Genomic DNA, 19,540 nt, shown 5'->3' on the forward strand with positions numbered 1-19,540 from the left:
TTTTTTTTTTAGTAATACGCATTAAACATTTAAGTTCTTTATTTCAAAATAAAATTTCACTGCCCGAAATTAGTTTAAATAATATAAAAAGCGAATGTTATTGAAATGAGTCTTATGAACGTGAACTTGATGCAGTTTTTTCTAGTGAAACTGTATTTGTTGAGATAGTAATTACATGTTGCTAATAATAATCATCGTAATGTTATAAAAATTGAAGGAATTTATTAGATAAATCTCGTGGTATTTAAATTATTTCATTACTCTAATAACAATTTTATTTAAAGATAAAGGAAAAAGAAGAACCAATAATCGAATTATGCCCGTGTAAAAAGAAAATTTCCTGAAAAGTTCCGGAATAGTTCCTGGTCCGGAACGTTCCTATGATAAGACAATCCGGAACATCCCCGGAATACTTCTGCAATGTTCTCGAAATAGTTCTGGAACATCCGTGGAACACTTCTTTGGAATAAATTAGGAATACTTCCGGAACATCTCCGGTTAACTCCTGGAATATTCCCGAAATACTTCTAGAACAAATCGGGAATAGTTACAAAATATATCGGGAATACATGGGGGATATGTTTAAAATATTCCTGGAAAAATTTTCGAATACTTCTGAAACATTTCCGATAAACGTTTGGATTATGTTCCGGAAGTATTCCTAATTTATTCTCGAAGTATTCCAGCGATGTTTTATAAGTCTGTCGGAGATTTTCCGGAAATGTTCCGGAAGTGTTCCATGAATGATCCAGAACTATTTCGAGAACATTGCAAAAGTATTCCGGGGATGTTCCGGATTGTCTTATCATAGGAAAGTTCCGGATCAGGAACTATTCCGGAAACTTTTTTTTACACAGGTGAATTATCTAAAAGATAAATTTATTTCTATAAAGTATTTATTTATTTTTATCAACCTTCAGTTCTCGATTTAATTCAATTCAAGTCACCAGCAGTATTCAATAAAATAAAAATGTATAAATTTTTTTTAATATCGGTAATTTTAACAGCAAGCCTGTCTTTGTCTTTTTCAACAAATAATTCTAATTGTGAAGAAAAAAAAGATTTATACGATTTAACATTGAAGAAAAATGATCCAGATGTGGTTAAATTCGCGGAAGATGGCTGGGAAAAATTAGTCGCTAAAGGAAGAACCAGAGGAGCGACGAATAGAGGCAGTTTTTCTGTCGAGTGTGCAAGAGTCCAAATTATAGAGATTGAAAGAAGATACACTATACTTGTTATATATGTCATCGATGGGCCCGGAAAAATGTTATTTTGTGTAATATTTGTTATGACAACTCAAACGGAGCCTTTAAGTATAAGTTGTTACCTAGAACGTTTCACAGTAAGTATAAGTCCTCGAAAAAATTAGTCCTCCCACTCCTTTCTTCCCAATAAATTATGATCATAATTGTATTCGTTGGTTTGTTTCAGGACATTTACGATCCAGCAGAACGCGAGCAACGTAATATGTACAGCCTCTTCTACAACAACAAGCTATTTTGTCCTCAAGACTAACTTTCGCTTTTGTAGCGTCAAGGGTTGTAAGAAATTTATCTAAATTTATAGATAAAATTTTGAAAAATTTATAATATAGCTTTGTTTTTTGTAGTTTTAACAATGTTTTAGCGATAACTCTTAAAATATTAAATATAGCCCCATAGTAAAAGGTAGATTCTCTGTAAGGATGTTTTTTTCTGTCCCAGGCATTTTTTTATTAAAAAAATTGTTATTTTGCTATTAAAAAAAATTTATTACGAAAGTAAAAAAACATTTCTATTTGGAGCATTGAAAACTAAAATCAAATAAATTTTGGTTTTTTTGCTACAAATTCGTAAACCACCGAAATATCAGTCCCCTGGGCTGTCCCCTTCCCAAAATTAAAACTTTAAGATTAAATTTTAAGTTATTCGTCAATAATATATAATTTGGTCCATGTTTATAAACTTAATTAGTTAACTAACAATCTTCTTCGATAAAAAGTACCGAAAGTTAATTTGTTTCATTAAATTCATTAAACCAAAGTTTGTCCCAGGCATTTTAAGATCAGTCCCCTGCCAGAAGTTCAAAGCCAAAAAAAAAAAATCCAGCGTGTTATTTTAACTTTTGTAAGGTTTATAAGGATCTAACTAGCCTTGAGTTAATAACCATAGGTCTGTTAGCGCTTTATCGCCATTTTATTTAGTGTCAAAGCACCGTTTGTGCTGGAAATATGTGTCTGGGCCACTTCAAAACTCAGTCCCCTGGCAGCTATTTTTATTTATAATTTATTTATAAAATTGGATCCATAAGTCTTAATATTATTCTAATTAATGTAAACATTCATTGAGAACTTAAAAAGTTGAATGCATTGAAATAGTTTGCTTGATTTTTCTCAATTTGATAAAAAAAAACAGTCCCCTGGCAAACAGTCCCCTGTCATGTTATATGGCAAAAGATACACAAATATCGAAAAAGCAAAAATTAAATCGGCTTTTTATTTATTATGATTAAGCTGATAGTTTTTTAGCCCTTGTTAATTTTTTTTCTAATAAAATTAAAAATAATTTGGTCGGACAATTTTGTACAGATTTAAGACGTCCTTACAAAGAATCACCCATAAGAATATTTTTTATAGGAAATTTCGTAAGCTACAAATTTAGTTTCTTATGATTTTTTCCTAGAATTAATATTTTAGGAATTATCCCTATTTCTCTAATATATAAATAATTTATGTGGGTATTCAAATGAAAGGTCTCGATAAGTGTAACATCAGAATGAGTTTATATCGTTAAAAATATCATCAGTGGACAAAATAAATCTCATTTCTTAACTATTGACATTTTTAAAGATATAAGTTCATCCTGATGTTAGGCTCATCGAGATCTTTCATTTGAATACCCACACGAGTTTTTCATATATTTTATATATATTGCAACATAGATATCGTCATGGCGACCCCAGAAACCCAACACTATCTCAAGATTTATTTTAGTATTATATGTATTATTTAATTTGTTTATTTAGTTAACTTTGTTTAAAGTGTATTTTATTATTTTTGTCATTCGTGTGACGCACTCGGCGAATTGGGTATGTTATGCCGGCTGAGCCGGCGCAGGAGGGCATTAAAGAGCCGAAATTTATTGTTTATTTTTATCTTTTGTTATTGTTTTTTTTAAATGGTTAATTAAAGACCATATATAGGTATAAACCTATATGAAATTCGGAATTTTGCCGATAAAATCCGACGAAGGAAAATTATTTTGCCCCGCGCATATCGTTTTTTTGGGCATCACGAGGATTGTTTATTACAATTATTGTTAAGTATTTATTATTTATGTTTAATTTTGGTATGCGCTAAATGTCCGCCAGGATAGGCTCGAATTTTGGAGAATCCAAAATCGTAAGAATTGGACTGGAGAACGCCGTGTAAATTATTTTAGTGCGCCGTAGGATGGCTGTAAGAACGCCAAAATTATTCTAACTCCCCGGGCAAAAATTAGTGAGGGAAATAATTTTGTGCAAAATTAATTATTGAAAATGAAATTTCGAAATTAAAAACTTAGAATTAATTGACGTTTTTCGAGCTTTCAAACCTGGCGATAGGTGTCTAAAACGATCCTTCCGTTTCGTTGCAAGTGACTTTTTGAAAAATAATAAAATACACTTTAAACAAAGTTAACTAAATAAAGAAATTAAATAATACATATAATACTAAAATAAATCTTGAGATAGTGTTGGGTTCCTGGGGTCGCCATGACGATATCTATGTTGCACCCCTCTTTCCTGGCAAAAAAAAAGAGGTGAGGTTACTTGCCTCTTTTCGTCAATTCTTCTACTAGATCGTGGGCCGTTTTACCCAGCGGTTTAATCCGGGGTTCCGTACGGTTCCGGTACTGCGTCACCTTGAAAAGACGCAGTGCGGTATCGTAAGCCGTGAAAGTGGCCCTCCTGGTGCCTTGTCTGCGCCGGATACTGTCGAGCGGCGTCAGCGCGGCGAGCACCCGTTCCAGTGCGGTCTCGAGATCGTAGGTTAGTTCTATGTTTACCATCAGTCGGTAAAACAGAAAAATATCGGGAAGCGCGGATTTGGACGAATGATTGTGTCTACCATTTTGTAAAGGTGATAGAAGGTTTTTCTTTTCACCACGATGTTTAATTATTGTTACTAAATAAAAGATTTCTATTGTTTCTTCTATTACGTTTTGTTCTGGTTTATTTGGACAATCCCCTTTTTGACCCTGGACATCGGCGAGCTCTAAATTCGAGCCGGGGATTTATTGATATTGTCTAGTACGGTCTATTCTAGGATTTTTGGATCATGGAAACTGGACTCGGGTTAATTTAGTTAATTAGATAATAAAAGGGGCTAAAATCCCTCTTATCAACAATTTTACCCGTTACAATATGATATTTCTCATATTTGTGAAATATATAAAAAATTCGTGTGGGTATTCAAATTAAAGGTCTCGATAAGTGTAACATTAAGAAGAGCTTATATCGTTAAAATATTATCAGTAGACAAAATACAATCTCATTTCTTAATTATTGACATTTTTAAAGATATAAGTTCATCCTGATGTTACGCTCAACAAAACGTTTTATTCGAGTACGCACATGATTTTTTCATATATTTTATATATATATATATATATATATATATATATATATATATATATATATATATATATATATATATGATATTTCTCATATTTGTGAAATATATAATGTGGCGGTCATGTGACCGCTGACATTAAAATTATTTAAAAATTAGTAAAAATTTAGTTAAAATTAAAATTATTTTGTTAGACATTTAGGCTACAGTTAAGATTTGAAATCGTAAAATGTAGTAAATTCAATAGAATAATTTAGTTGTAAACTTTCAGTGGTAATAGGATTAAGTTGTAAATATTTGTACATTTTAAGATCCGGAGCCTTTTCTCTCCGGCTTATAGGTTTTTCCCATGAGTTTTTTCCCAATAACTTTTCTCAAACCCTTCCTGTTTATTACTCTTTTTTCTATGTGCAATAAACGCAAGCGATAGAGGACCCGAGGTCAGCATGGCCAGCTGTACTCTCGGGCCCGCTGACGTCACGAAGGCTTATTGCCCCTTTGCACTTTTCTATTTCCCAAAAATTTCCTTCGTGTCCCTTCGCAAATCTTCGGGGCCTTCTACCCCACTACTACCCTTTAAACTTCGACTCTGATACCCAAAGTGCGGTAGTGGACACCATTATTCCGACCTAACTCCCCGTCCTGAGTGCACGTGGCTCCGGGTGATATATTTCTGTCGTGAATCGTTACAATATACATAGTAAATTAACCTCACGTTTACTTATTAACAGAACCTATCACCGTACCCATTAAAAATCCTAAAATAAAATATAGAAAAAATTCGTGTGGGTATTCAAATGAAAGGTCTCGATAAGTTTTACACCAGAACGAGCTTATCTTAAAAAATGTCATTAGTAGACAAAATACAACATTATTCTTTAATTCTTGACATTTTTCAAGACATAAACTCATTCTGATGTTATGCTCATCGAGACCTTTCATTTGAGTACTCACACTATTTATTTCATATATTTTATATACATGATATTTCTCATATTTATGAAATATATAAAATATATAAAAAATTCGTGTGGGTATTCAAATGAAAGGTCTCGATAAGTGTAACATCAGAATGAGCTTATATCATTAAAAATATCATCAGTGGACAAAATACAATCTTATTTTTTAATTGATGACATTTTTTAAGCTCATCCTGATAGTACATTCATAGAGACCTTCAAAAATTTTTCTCTTGAATAAAATTTTTTTTTTATCAGTGTAGCAATGACGCGTAAGCTCAGTCAATCGAGATAAAAACTCATAATCTCACAGTGTAGTTGAAATACTATCCCAACTCTTTTATCACGAAATATTTCTGTTGATAATTTTAATAAAAACAAAAGAAAAAAAATCTTAAGAAAGCCTAATAAAGTGTTCTATGTGTCCCTAGACATGTATGCGCTCTTGATGAAAGCGTGCGTGGATATCTAGACATATGATGTATACCTCCAATTTTTTATTTTTTTACCTACAACGTAAAAGCATATGATACGATGACTAACATCTACTCATGAGTTATATTACTCTAGACTCCTATTCATTTTCCTTAGTTTTTAAAAAGCTACGTTGTACTATGTATTTAAAATTATGTTTTACATTGTATGTTATATTTGCTTCGCTGTTTGATTACTGTCGACTGGCCTGCGGGTTTAAAGTTTAATTTCTTTTCTTGTGGTTCACTAAAGCCCTAAGCTTGTACTACACAGTTGTTTCATTGTAAAAACAACAAACAGCAGAAAGAAAAATTCCAATACAAATTAAAACATTCAAAAACAAAAACTCCATAGATATGAAAGAATATAAAAATAAATAACAAAAAGAGTCTTGTGATAGTAAATACACGCTTGTTATTCTTTGTACTGTACTTGAGTACTTATAAGAAAGGATTTCGATTGATAGTTACCGGAAAAAAAGCTTTTTTTGTTATGATTATATTTATCGTTATGTCATTTTATTTTTGTTTTAATAATATACAAATCTAAATATGTCTTTTGATTGGTGGTAGTTATTATTTCTCAAATTTAGAGGCTGTCCAATGCATATTAGTATCACAGAAAAAAATATTTACTTAAATCAATTAAGGAGGTTCGAGCGAATCTAATGTAAAAAATAATTTCCAACTTTGAGCTTTGAAATTAAGTATACGAATAAATAAATACGTCATTTATTTCATCCCAAAATTTTAAAAAGATTCACTGTTTAGTTACTTAGATATTAAATTTCAAAAATCACAGTTTTTATCTCCTTATACACGGGCTCTTATGGCGGATAAACTTTAGTCGAGACTTTAATTATTTTTTTCAATATTAACCACCCAACTTTAACGAATAAAAAACTATACACAAGAAACTTGGATTATTGTAAAATATAAAAAAAATTGAATAATAATACATTACCGATATAATTTTTGAAATAATTAAAGTTTAATTTTAAGTTTTTGACTCGTTTATTGTCAGCTATTTATTCGAGTAAAGGTTTGGCAACGTCACTTCAACAGCTGAGAAAAAAGAAAAGGATAGAAATATAGTTACAGAGAGAGAAATATTTAACTCATACACTCATCCATGTCTCTGTAATGGGTACAATCAAACGCGCTGTTGCCAAATCTGTTTATTTAATCCGGCAAGTAAAAAATTCGAAAGTCATTTTATTACTTTATTTTATTAAATAAGTAAAAATTATCAATTATCAACTTGTTTAAATTATCTTAAATTAAAATAAAGATTTTTGACGAATATTGGGAAGACTGAAAGTAAAAAGAAATTTTAACATTATTTTGACTGATAAGTTACGCTTGAACCTCCTTAAGTGCGATGTAAGTAAAAAAAAATCAATTTCAATTTCGAGAAAACTGCTTTTTTGACATTTTGAGAGTAGAGCACTATCTCAACGCTTCGCTTATGAGGCGTGCAATAGAAAAAATAATAAAATTGTTATTTTTTTTTTAATTTCATATTTTTTTTTTTATATTTTAGAAAGCCTTGTTACTGTAAAAAAGGTTCTTTTAATTTTTATATTTGTTAGAATAAGTTTCTTTATTTAGACGTTAGAATTCAAAATTAATCCGTGATATTTGATATTATTCTCGAAATAAGTGTTTACAAGATAAAAAAATGTTTACATGATATAAGATATTTTCTACATGTTTATATTAGACTTAAATGTATAGTAATAAGCGTTGTTATTGAGAGCGTGACTAAATAAGATCGTAAATACTTTTCGTCTGAGTGTGAGACAGTCAATTACAAAAACGTTTATTGTAAAGATATTCCTTTCGAGTCATATTTTTTTTAATAAAGGCATTATATTTTATCAAAAATTTTTGAAATGGATTTGATATAAGGCGCGAATTAGGGACGCTTAAGTTACAGTCGACGCTCTCTGTATTGGACCGCTCTCTGTATTTGACCACATTCTTCCTCTGTATTTGACGATTTTACACAGCTCTTATGGACGACGAGTCAAATACAGAGAATGGTCCTGTACGGGCGAGTCAAATACAAAGAGCGTTGACTGTACGCGAAGCAGACTTACCCTAAATTAACTCCATCATGCCTCGCACTATAATTTATAGCCGGGTAGTATATATTTTAACTAAATATTTGTCAATAAAAAAATTCTATTTAACTATTCGAGAATATCTTTTATTCATTCACTTACATTTGAATTAATCGTTTTATTATTATTTATTATGAAGGAAAAAATTGTAGCTTTATGTTTATTTTTCAAATCTGTAGCAACAAAAAAATTTTAACATTTGCAGATCAAGATTATTTTTTACAAAACAATTAAACATAAAATTTTTCAAATTTTCTTTCGTCTTGAAAAAGATTTTAGACTTAAAAAAATTTTTTCGTACTTGTAATTATACTGAGAAGTGACAATTTGTTTAAAAAAAAATTGTTTTTATTTCTACAACATAATTTAGTCAAAGCCTGTTGAAAGTTATGGAAAGGTAATTGTGATTATTTAAGGTTTTATATTTATAAATAAAATACGCATTGGTTAACATTCATATGGGTGATTCTCTGTAAGGACGTCTTAAATCTGTACAAAATTGTCCAACCAAATTATTTTTGATTTCATTAGAAAAAAAATTAATAAGGGCTACAAAACTATCAGCTTAATCATAATAAATAAACAGCTGATTTAATTTTTGCTTTTTCGATATTTGTGTATCTTTTGCCATATAACATGACAGGGGACTGATTGCCAGGGGACCGGTTTTTTTTTTTTATCAAATTGAGAAAAATCAAGCAAACTATTTCAATGCATTCAACTTTTCAAGTTCTCAATAAATGTTTACATTAATTAGAATAATATTAAGACTTATGGATCCAATTTTATAAATAAATTATAAATAAAAATAGCTGCCAGGGGACTGAGTTTTGAAGTGGCCCAGACACATATTTCCAGCCAAACGGTGCTTTGACACTAAATAAAATGGCGATAAAGCGCTAACAGCCCTATGGTTATTAACTCAAGGCTAGTAAGATCCTTATAAACCTTACAAAAAATAAAATAACACGCTGGATTTTTTGTTTTTAGCTTTGAACTTCTGGCAGGGGACTGATCTTAAAATGCCTGGGACAAACTTTGGTTTAATGAATTTAATGAAACAAATTAATTTTCGGTACTTTTTATTGAAGAAGATTGTTAGTTAACTAATTAAGTTTATAAACATTATGGACCAAATTATATATTATAGACGAATAACTTAAAATTTAATCTTAAAATTTTAATTTTGGGAACGGGACAGCCCAGGGGACTGTTATTTCGGTGGTTTACGAATTTATAGCAAAAAAACCAAAATTTAATTCATTTTAGTTTTCAATGCTCCAAATAGAAATGTTTTTTTACTTTCGTAATAAATTTTTTTAGTAACAAAATAACAATTTTTCTAATAAAAAAATGCCTGGGACAGCAAAAAACATCCTTACAGAGAATCACCCATATATATTTAGTCTTCATTAAAAGACTACGTTTTCGAGAAGCGTCCTTACGCTTGAGAGAGTCGGTTTGACTAACTTAAAAACTAATAGGAAACATTTACAATGAGGTCTAAGTCTCTCCTTAAGAATCGTAAAATTACAGATGTTTTACTAAAAATATATGTACTCCGAAAAGTAAAAAGAGTCCTTTGTGTGACCCAAGTGTCTGGAATCATAAAATAGAGGTAGGACTTACTTTTCCCTTTCGAAAGTATTTTAACTAAATATTAAGTTTCCTTAAACATAAAATCTAAGCATAGAGTAAAATACTATAGTTTTCATTTTATAAAATGAAATAATTTGTAAAATAAGATTCAATTTTTGTTCAGAGAAATTCAACAAAGCCTTTTAAAAATCTTCGTAGAATTTTTAAAGATGATATCAAAAATTGACAACACGTCATTTAGGCTTAATCAACGCCTCTCTATAGATTTTCTAGTCGGGTTAATTTAAGGGATACGCAGTTGCAAAGCTAAAAAAACAACATTTTTCTATGAATTTTTTCTAGACACAGTTTTTAATTATCAATAACAAGTAATGGTTATTTAAATAGAGCCTACTTTCAAGAATACAATAGCGCGTCAATTATGTAAAAATATAAATGTGCACCGCTCCTGTAGAAGATGTTCTGAACGACCTCTAAAAAAAAGGCGCTTGGCGGTGATCTCCATTTCGGTGGTTTGGATTATCTGAAATCAAAAAATATGGTGAATTCTTTTACAGGATATATTAATGCAGGTATTGGACGAAGGAATAAGATTCAAAAAAATTATTACTATTTTTTTTTTAACAATTTGGAAAATTGTTTTTCAACAAAAACGAAAAATTTTTTACAAATAGACGCCATTTTGTCAAAAATCAAAATTTTTTTTATTCCTTCGTCCAATACCTGCATTAATCTATCCTGTAAAAGAATTCACCACGATTTCAGATAATCCAAACCACCGAAATGGAGATCACCGTCAAGCGCCTTTTTTTTAGAGGTCGTTCAGAACATCTTCTACAGGAGCGGTGCACATTTATATTTTTACATGATTGACACGCTATTGTATTCTTGAAAGTAGGCTCTATTTAAATAACCATTACTTGTTATTGATAATTAAAAACTGTGTCTAGAAAAAATTCATAGAAAAATGTTGTTTTTTAGCTTTGCAACTGCGTATAACCCCTTAAAACATTTCATGTATAAGTTATGAAGAATGAACAACACATTCAACATCATTTTAATAATTTCCTAATCTACACAGAAGGAACACAGTATTTTTTAAAAAAAAACCCCCCATCGCATGTTTTTGTGACTTATATTCACTCACCTCCGTCCACTGTGTCCGAACTCTATTATTTTCAGGGGAACTACGGGCTATCTCTTATCCCAACCGCAAGTGGGTGGCAAGATTAGGTATTTACAGAAAAAAATAAGTAATTAAAAAGTAACCTTTGTCTTTTAAAGATAACTTAGCTATTTATCAACATAAATTGTGAGAAAAAGAAGTATGGAAATTTTTTATTACTACTGCAATTTTAATATTCAAACTATGTGAACTTTCTGGCCCTACTCATTAGATATTTCCGATATGAATACTTATCTATTTTCCAGTATTGACCAAAAGCTACCATTAGAATCGCGAAGAGAATTATAGTGGGTAGTTGTCGGTATATGTTAACGTACACAATCTTGCTTTTTGAATGTTTATGCCATTTTAATTTTATCAAGTAAATTTTTCACCAATTATTTACATACCCTACGCTAAAGTTAAATAAATACTAACTTTTAATAAAATTCATTGGGGTCTTGAGAAAAATTTTAGAGTACACTTCTCACAAAAATTAAGGGAGCTAAAAAAAATCCAAATTCTTGGGGGTTTTTAAATAGACTGTAATTTGAAGAAAAATGGTCGTACAGCAAATAAAAAATAAAAAACAAATTGTAAGTCTAAGTGTCTAGTATTCGGATTTGAGTTTTAAAATTTTATTTTCAAGTAATCTCAAGAAAATTATCGAGAAAAAAATTTTTTTAGTTTTTCTTTTTAGTCTACAGACTTGGAAAAATTTTTTTTGACTTAACCACTATATTGACGAATAACTTGTTTATTTAGCTTCAATTTGTTCCTTTAGAAACTTCGATTTGAGCATTTCTCGCTGAGATATCGGTGTTTGAATGGAAAAGGATCATTTTGTCTTTGATTATCAATATCTCAGCGACCAAAAATTGCACAGAAAATTCAAGGTATGTTTCAAATACTTGAATAGAATTTCTAGAAGGATTGGCTATTGAATTTTTGGAAAAAAATATTTTTTTTAAATAATTAAATGAATTTGATAAAGTAACCAAAAAAGGGCTTTTTGTAATTTTTTAGAAAATTAAGCACCTAATGGAAAATATCGCGGAAACTAATAATGTTAAATGTGCCTTCTACAGATCAATATATCCACAAAAACCCAACAAAGTTTCAATTTGATCCAGCCAACCGTTTTTTTTGTCCCACTCGATTAAATTTTTGAAAAAATTAAAGGAGCAAGAGTTTTGCTTCAAAAAGATTATAATTTTTATATTAAAATGAAAAAAAAATTTTTTTTTTTTTTCATTTTTCTCTCAATCCTCTTTCAATGATTTGGTAAATTTGCAAAACAAATTTGAAGAGCGAATTTAATAAATGACATTCTTATTACAAGATTCTCTTTTCTTTTTCTTTGTTGTATTATAATAATAATTAGCTTTACAAAAATTTATTTAGAAGAAAAAGTAAAGTAAGATTTAGAAGAAAAAGTAAGATTTGGGAGTTGTGAGATACTGAGGTAGTCTTAATTATTGGGAGTTGAGGACAAATGATTAAATGCTCATTAAATAAAATTTCAAATTTCGGATTTAATGATAAGAGTATTGAATTATACTAATTCAACTTTTGAATAAAAGAATTTTTTCAATAAAAAATTTTTAGATGTCTAATTTAATTTTTATAAATTTATATCTACTGAAACGGCAAAAATTTCTTTTAGATAATGTTTTGTTGAATTCAAGTTAACGATTATTAATTTTTGATTTCTTGTTGAGTTAACTGTACCAAAAAGTCAACATTTTTTTTGTGACGTTTAGGTATACGATTAACTTCTATTTTTTGAGTTTAAAAAATATTCTAAAACTTATAGTAATTGTATTTTAGTTTCATGATTATCATTTTTTTTATATCAATAAGTAATTTAAGATACTTGTGATTAAAACATGAAAATTAAGTTAGCCGACATCTAAAAAATTTCATAATTTTTTTTTAACTTCCCGCTAAGAAAATTGAAAATTTTCAAAAATCGGAATGTTATTGGTTTTACCCCGTTTTTCGAAAATCGAGTTTTCATCAGATCTCGACGTTTTGAGGTCCTAGGAAGCTTTCCTGACTATTCCCGCGAGGGTGTCACTATGTTTGTATGTATGTATGTATGTAAGTATGTATGTATGTGTGTGTGTGTGTGTGTGTGTGTGTGTGTGTGTGTGTGTGTGTGTGTGTGTGTGTGTGTGTGTGTGTGTGTGTGTGTAAGTATGTAAACCTCTTATAACTTTTGAACGGTTGAACCGATTTCATCGCGGTTAGTGCCATTCGAAAGGGCTTCGCCAAACTTAGATTTCCTGTTAATTTGAACCGATTCGGACCGATAGATTTTGAGAAATTTGGAGAAATCTAAAAAAAAGTAGGAAAAAAAATTTTTTCTGAAGTGGTTTTTTTGGGATAGCTTTTAAACGGCTCAACCGATCGATTCCAAAAACTAATCAGCTCTCAACCTTGAAAAACCACGTCGATCGCCGCCAATCCGGTCAAAATCGGTTGATTCGTTCGAGAGATATCGTGAACGAAAGAAAACCGAAAAAAGTGTTTTTTCAGAGTTACTCCGAAATTTCTAGTTTGACCAATTGAAACTTAGAAATTGTTTATATGGCTTATAAAACTACGTAGAATGCCGCCAACCGCGTAAAAATCGGTTCATTCATTCAAAAGTTATTGCGGTATGAACATTCAAAAAATAGTGTTCTATGAAACTTCTATCAGACTTTTGAGCTCAAAGAGCTCAAAAGCATAGAAAAGGTATCTTTTTGAGCTCGAAGAGCTTAAAACAACACACAGATTGTACTTTTGAACTCGAAGAGCTCAAAAAAGCGGCCAGGTATTAACGGAATTAGCGGGAAGTTGCAGGGATGGCCTTTAGGGTCAACCGTTTTCCTAATTTTTAACTTCCCGCTAAGAAAATCGAAGATTTTCAAAAATCGGGAAGTTATTGTATTCACCCCGTTTTGCAAAAATCGAGTTTTCATCAGATCTCGACGTTTGAAGGTCACAGGAAGCTTCCCTGACTATCCCCGCGAGGTTGTCACGGTGTCTGTATGTATGTGTGTGTGTGTGTGTGTGTGTGTATGTATGTGAACCGCTTATAACTTTTGAACGGCTAGACCGATTTCATCGCGGTTGGTGCCATTCGAAAGAGCTTGACCAAACTTAGATTTTGAAAACTATTTGAACCGATTCAGATGAATAGATTTTGAGAAATCTTCAAAAAACTGAAAACAAATTTTTTTTCAAATATGGTTTTTTTGGAATAACGTTCAAACGGCTTGATGGTTCAATTCCAAAAACTAATCAGCTCTCAACCTCAAAAAACCACGTCGATCGCCATCAGTCCGGTCAAAATCGGTTGATTCGTTCGAGAGATATCGTGAACGAAAGAAAACCGAAAAAAGTGTTTTTTCGTAATAACTCCGAAATTCCTAGCGCGATCAATTCAAAATTTAAGATTCTTTGTGAGGCTTGAAAAACTGCGTCGAATGCTGCCAACCGCGTGAAAATCGGTTTATTCATTCAAAAGTTATTGCGGTTTAAAAATTCAAAAAATAGTGTCTTATCAAATCCCTATCAGACTTTTGAGCTCGAAGAGCTCAAAAGCATAGGAAAGCAATCTCTTTGAGCTCGGAGAGCTCAAAATAACCCATAAATTGTATTTTTAAGCTCGAAGAGCTCAAAAACGTCATTGGTGCAATTTTAAGCGCCTAAGTATGGAATTAGCGGGAAGTTGCAGGGATGGCCTTCAGGGTCAACCGTTTTTCTAATTTTTTTTTATATCAATAAGTAATTTAAGATACTTGTGATTAAAACATGAAAATTAAGTCAGCCGACATCTAAAAATTTTCATAATTTTTTTTATTAAAATAATTATTAAAAAAAAATTTTATTTGTAAAAGACTTAAAAATCTATAAGTGCAATTTTTAAAAAATACTTTTTAGTTCTAATTTAATAAATGAAAAAAAAAAATTGTAAAATCGCAAACGTCGGCTAACTTTAGTATTATGATTAAAATTAATAAATGTGATAAGAAAAATAAAAATAATAATTCAACAATTTGTGTACTGTTAACATTTTTATATCTTTCGATAAAAATTTTATTACCGTTCAATAAAATAAGTACGACGGTGATGAGTACGTTAAAAAAGTACGGGATAAGAAAAGTTGGATAAAGCCGTTGCGTTAAAACATCGCGCAGTTTCAAAATGTTCCGCTAAAAGCGCAACTGTCGCTCGCAGGCTCTCTTGTCACGCGTGACTCAGTTTGCCGGAGTCAGTACCGCGCATTGGTCGTATGTGTTTTTCTTACAACTAGTCTCTCCTGCGTTTGCGGAAAATATGTACGCTGATTGAATATAAATTTATTTACTCAGTCGAAAAAATGAATCATACTTATCTTGATAAATTTAATGGTGAAAAAATCTTTTTGATAGTGTAATTATTTTGTTTTTTCACTAAAACCTGCGACTGTGTTTATTTTTAAGATAAATCTAATGTGCAGTGTCAAGTGTTGGTGAGTCAGATGAAATGTGGTAGTGTGTGATATTGAGTATTTATTTACGAATGTAAATATTGTGCATTGGATGTAATATTAAGTTTTTTTATTGCAAAACACATGTCAAGAGATATTTGAACGTTTTTTTCAGAAACGACTGATACGAAGGTAAGAATGAAATATTTATTGTACTTTTCTTCAAAGCCGTCTTGGAAAAAATATATAAAAAATTTATACTCCACATATATATAATTTATGTGAATTATTTTACCAGATATTTAATAATTTTTAGAATTTTTTTAACAGACAAATTATGGCAAAAAATAGAGAAGAAAAAAGTGACATGTAGAAATTTAAAAAAATAAAAAATGCAATTTTTAAAAAATAATTTTTTGTCAACAATTTTTCTGTTAAATTAAATTAAAAAATTATTAAGAGACTGCTTACTTTAATATCATGTGAATTTTCGATGAAATAAAAGTTACCAGTCACTTGATCATTTTTTTAATTTATTTAATGAAAAAATTTTTGTCAACTTTTCTTTTAATTTTTTTTTGTTAAATAAAAAATTATGAAAATGATCATATATCTGCTAAATTAATTTTCATGAATTTTCGCCAAAAATTTATACGAAAAATTTTGTATACATTTGCTTATGGGTGATTCTCTGTAAGGATGTTTTTTGCTGTCCCAGGCATTTTTTTATTAGAAAAATTGTTATTTTGTTACTAAAAAAAATTTATTACGAAAGTAAAAAAAAATTTCTATTTGGAGCATTGAAAACTAAAATGAAATAAATTTTGGTTTTTTTGCTATAAATTCGTAAAACACCGAAATAACAGTCCCCTGGGCTGTCCCATTCCCAAAATTAAAATTTTAATTAAACGGAAGGATTTTTTACAAATTTTTTTTTTATGTCGAAAGTGTTTGGGGTGGCTGAAGGGGTAGTTCCGGGGCAGCTAACGGCCTGGTAATTTTTTATATTGTGTGAGGGTGTTGTAGGAGTCTTACAAAAAATCGCCAGCTTCAAAGAGCCCTCGGAAGGATTTTTTCGGAATTTTTTTCTAATTCTTGTAAAACTTTGGGGTGGCTGGAGGGGTAGTTCCGGGGCAGCTAAGGGCCTGGTGATTTTTTATATTGTGTGAGGGTGTTGTAGGAGTCCTATAAAAAATCGCCAGCTTCAAAGGGACCTCGGAAGGATTTTTTACAAATTTTTTTTTTATGCTATGTGTTTGGGGTGGCTGAAGGGGTAGTTCTGGGGCAGCTAACGGCTTGATGATTTTTCATATAGTGTGGGGGTGTTGTGGGTGTCGTACAAAAAATCGGCAGCTTCAAAGGGCCCTCGGAAGGATTTTTTCTGAATTTCTTTTTAATGTCATAACCGTTTGGGGTAGCTGGAGGGGTAGTTTTTGTGTTTTGAGGAGCCATTCTATCATTTATAGGGCTCACTGTCTCTTCTTGAAACTGAAAAACCATTTTCAGTTTCAGGAGTAAAAAAATTTTTTTTTTGATTTTCGTTCATAAAAAAACGTTCGGAACTTCAGGTACATCGTAAACCACCGAAATAACAGTCCCCAGGGCTGTCCCATTCCCAAAATTGAAACTTTAAGATTAAATTTTAAGTTATTCGTCCATAATATATCATTTTGTCCATAATGTTTATAAACTTAATTAGTTAACTAACAATATTCTTCAATAAAGAGTACCGAAAATTAATTTGTTTCTTTAAATTCATTAAACCAAAGTTTGTCCCAGGCATTTCAAGAACAGTCCCTGCTAGAAGTTTAAAGCCAAAAAAAAAAATACGGCGTGTTATTTTACCTTTTGTAAGGTTTATAAGGATCTTACTAGCCTTGAGTTAATAACCATAGGGCTGTTAGCGCTTTATCGCCATTTTATTTAGTGTCAAAGCACCGTTTGTGCTGGAAATATGTGTCTGGGCCACTTCAAAACTCAGTCCCCTGGTAACTATTTTTATTTATAATTTATTTATAAAATTGGATCCATAAGTTTTAATATTATTCTAATGAATGGAAACATTCGTTGAGAACTTGAAAAGTTGAATGCATTGAAATACACTTCTCACAAAAATTAAGGGAGCAAGAAAAAAATCCAAATTTTTAGGGGATTTTCAACAGGCTGCAACTTCTATAAAAATGATTGCACAGCAAATAAAAAAGAAGCAAATTGTAGCTCTAAGTGTCTAGTTTTCGGATCTGAGTTTGTAAATTTTTTTTTGTGATTTTTTTTCGAGTAATCTTAAGAAAACCACTGAAAAAAAAAATTTTGAAATTTTTTTGGTTTTTTTTTTTTAATCTACGGGCTTGGAAAAATTTTTTTCGACTTAACCATCATATGGACCTGATAACTTGTTCATTCAGCTTTAATTTGGTTTTTTAAAAATCTCGATACGAGCATTTCTCGCTGATATATCGGTGTTTGAATGGAAAAAGATCATTTTGTCTTTGATTACCAATATCTCAGCAACCAATGATCGCAGAGAAATTTCAAGGTTGGTTTCAAAAACTTGAATAAACTCTCTACAAGGATTGGTTATTAATTTTTGAAAAAAAAAATTTTTTTTTTAATCATTACATGAATTTGAAAAAGCAACCAAAAAAGGGCTTTTTGTGGTTTTTTTGCAAAATCAAGCGCCCAATCAAAAATATTGCGGCAACCACTAATGTTAAGTGTGCCTTTTACTGTTCAATATACCCAGAAAAACCCCACGAAGTTTCAATTTCATCCAGCCAACCGTTTGTTTTTCCCACTTGATGGAATTTTTGAAAAAATTAAAAAGATAAAAAAAATCGAAAATTTTTCACAATTTATGAAAAAAAAATTCAAAAATTCTTGAAAATTTTTCGATTTTTTTTATTTACTTTTTTTTTTTTCTTGCAAGTTTACGAAGTTACTAATACAGATTCAAGGAAAAAAATGAAGAAAAAATTTTTTTTTCATTTCGATAAAAATTATGACCTTTTCAGAGCGAAATTCTTGCTCCTTTAATTTTTTCAAAAATTCAATCGTGGGAAAAAAAAAAACGGTTGGCTGGATTAAATTGAAACTTCGTAGGGTTTTTCTGGGTATATTGAACAGTAAAAGGCACACTTAACATTAGTCTCAGCGAGAAATGCTCGTATCAAGATTTTTGAAAAACCAAATTAAACCTGAATGAACAAGTTATCAGGTCCATATGATGGTAAAGTCGAAAAAATTTTTTCCAAGTCCGTAGATTAAAAAAAAAAACCAAAAAAATTTCTAAATTTTTTTTTCGGTGGTTTTCTTAATATTACTCGAAAAAAAATCTCAAAAAAAAATTTACAAACTCAGATCTGAAAACCAGACACTTAGAGCTACAATTTGCTTCTTTTTTATTTGCTGTGCAATCATTTTTATATAAGTTACAGCCTGTTGAAAATCCCCTAAAAATTTGGATTTTTTTCTTGCTCCCTTTATTTTTGTGAGAAGTGTAGTTTGCTTGATTTTTCTCAATTTGATAAAAAAAAAAAAAACAGTCCCCTGGCAACCAGTCCCCTGTCATGTTATATGGCAAAAGATACACAAATATCGAAAAAGCAAAAATTAAACCGGCTGTTTATTTATTATGATTAACCTGATAGTTTTGTAGCCCTTGTTAATTTTTTTTCTAATAAAGTCAAAAATAATTTGGTCGGACAATTTTGTACCAATTTAAGACGTTCTTACAGAGAATCACCCTTATATATCCGTTCATATATAAAACAAATGTAAGATACCGAAGTTGGCTGTTACTAGAAATTTTCGTGAAAATTAATTTAACATGTCGCGTTACAGATGCCATAAGGGCGTATAAAAATTATACGCCCTTATGGCACCCGGGAACCATAAGGGCGTATAAATTTTTTTTTTACATTTCTGCACATTTCGGATGAAAATACATCGATTCCCGAAAAAAAATTTTTTTATATGCCCTTATGACTCCCGGAACCTACCTCAGATGCCATAAGGGCGTATAATAAAAATTCTGTTTTTTTTTTCCAAGTCCAAGAAAATTTTTAGTTATGAGAAAAAAATTTTTTTTGCATTTCTGCATGTTTCATACAAAAATACGTCGATTCCCAAAATAGTATATTGTATACCTAGGGAAGTAAAGTAA

The 19,540-nt window shown here is 30.4% G+C and overlaps 2 protein-coding genes across 2 annotated transcripts in view; both read left to right on the forward strand.

Moving 5' to 3' along the window:
* The first annotated feature begins 946 nt into the window (after nucleotides 1-946).
* Nucleotides 947-1,518, forward strand: LOC123271230. The gene is made up of 2 exons (XM_044737497.1): nucleotides 947-1,345; nucleotides 1,435-1,518. The coding sequence occupies exons 1-2, from the start codon at nucleotides 971-973 to the stop codon at nucleotides 1,516-1,518; spliced, it is 459 nt and encodes a 152-aa protein (XP_044593432.1). The 5' UTR covers nucleotides 947-970.
* Nucleotides 1,519-15,160: 13,642 nt separating this feature from the next.
* LOC123271216 overlaps nucleotides 15,161-19,540 on the forward strand; it is a 353,707-nt gene continuing 349,327 nt past the window's right edge. The window contains exon 1 of the mRNA XM_044737478.1: nucleotides 15,161-15,570. The gene's annotated coding sequence lies outside the window, so the exon portion shown is untranslated. The remainder of the gene's footprint in view (nucleotides 15,571-19,540) is intronic.

This window comes from Cotesia glomerata, linkage group LG9 (assembly GCF_020080835.1).
Source record: "Cotesia glomerata isolate CgM1 linkage group LG9, MPM_Cglom_v2.3, whole genome shotgun sequence".
NCBI lineage: Eukaryota > Metazoa > Arthropoda > Insecta > Hymenoptera > Braconidae > Cotesia > Cotesia glomerata.

Excerpts from the sequence above, each read along its gene's own strand:
- LOC123271230 (XM_044737497.1), top strand. The coding sequence starts at position 971 with ATGTATAAATTTTTTTTAATATCGGTAATTTTAACAGCAAGCCTGTCT. Across the intron at positions 1,346-1,434 it reads GTTACCTAGAACGTTTCACA|GACATTTACGATCCAGCAGA; the intron begins GTAAGTATAAGT and ends GGTTTGTTTCAG.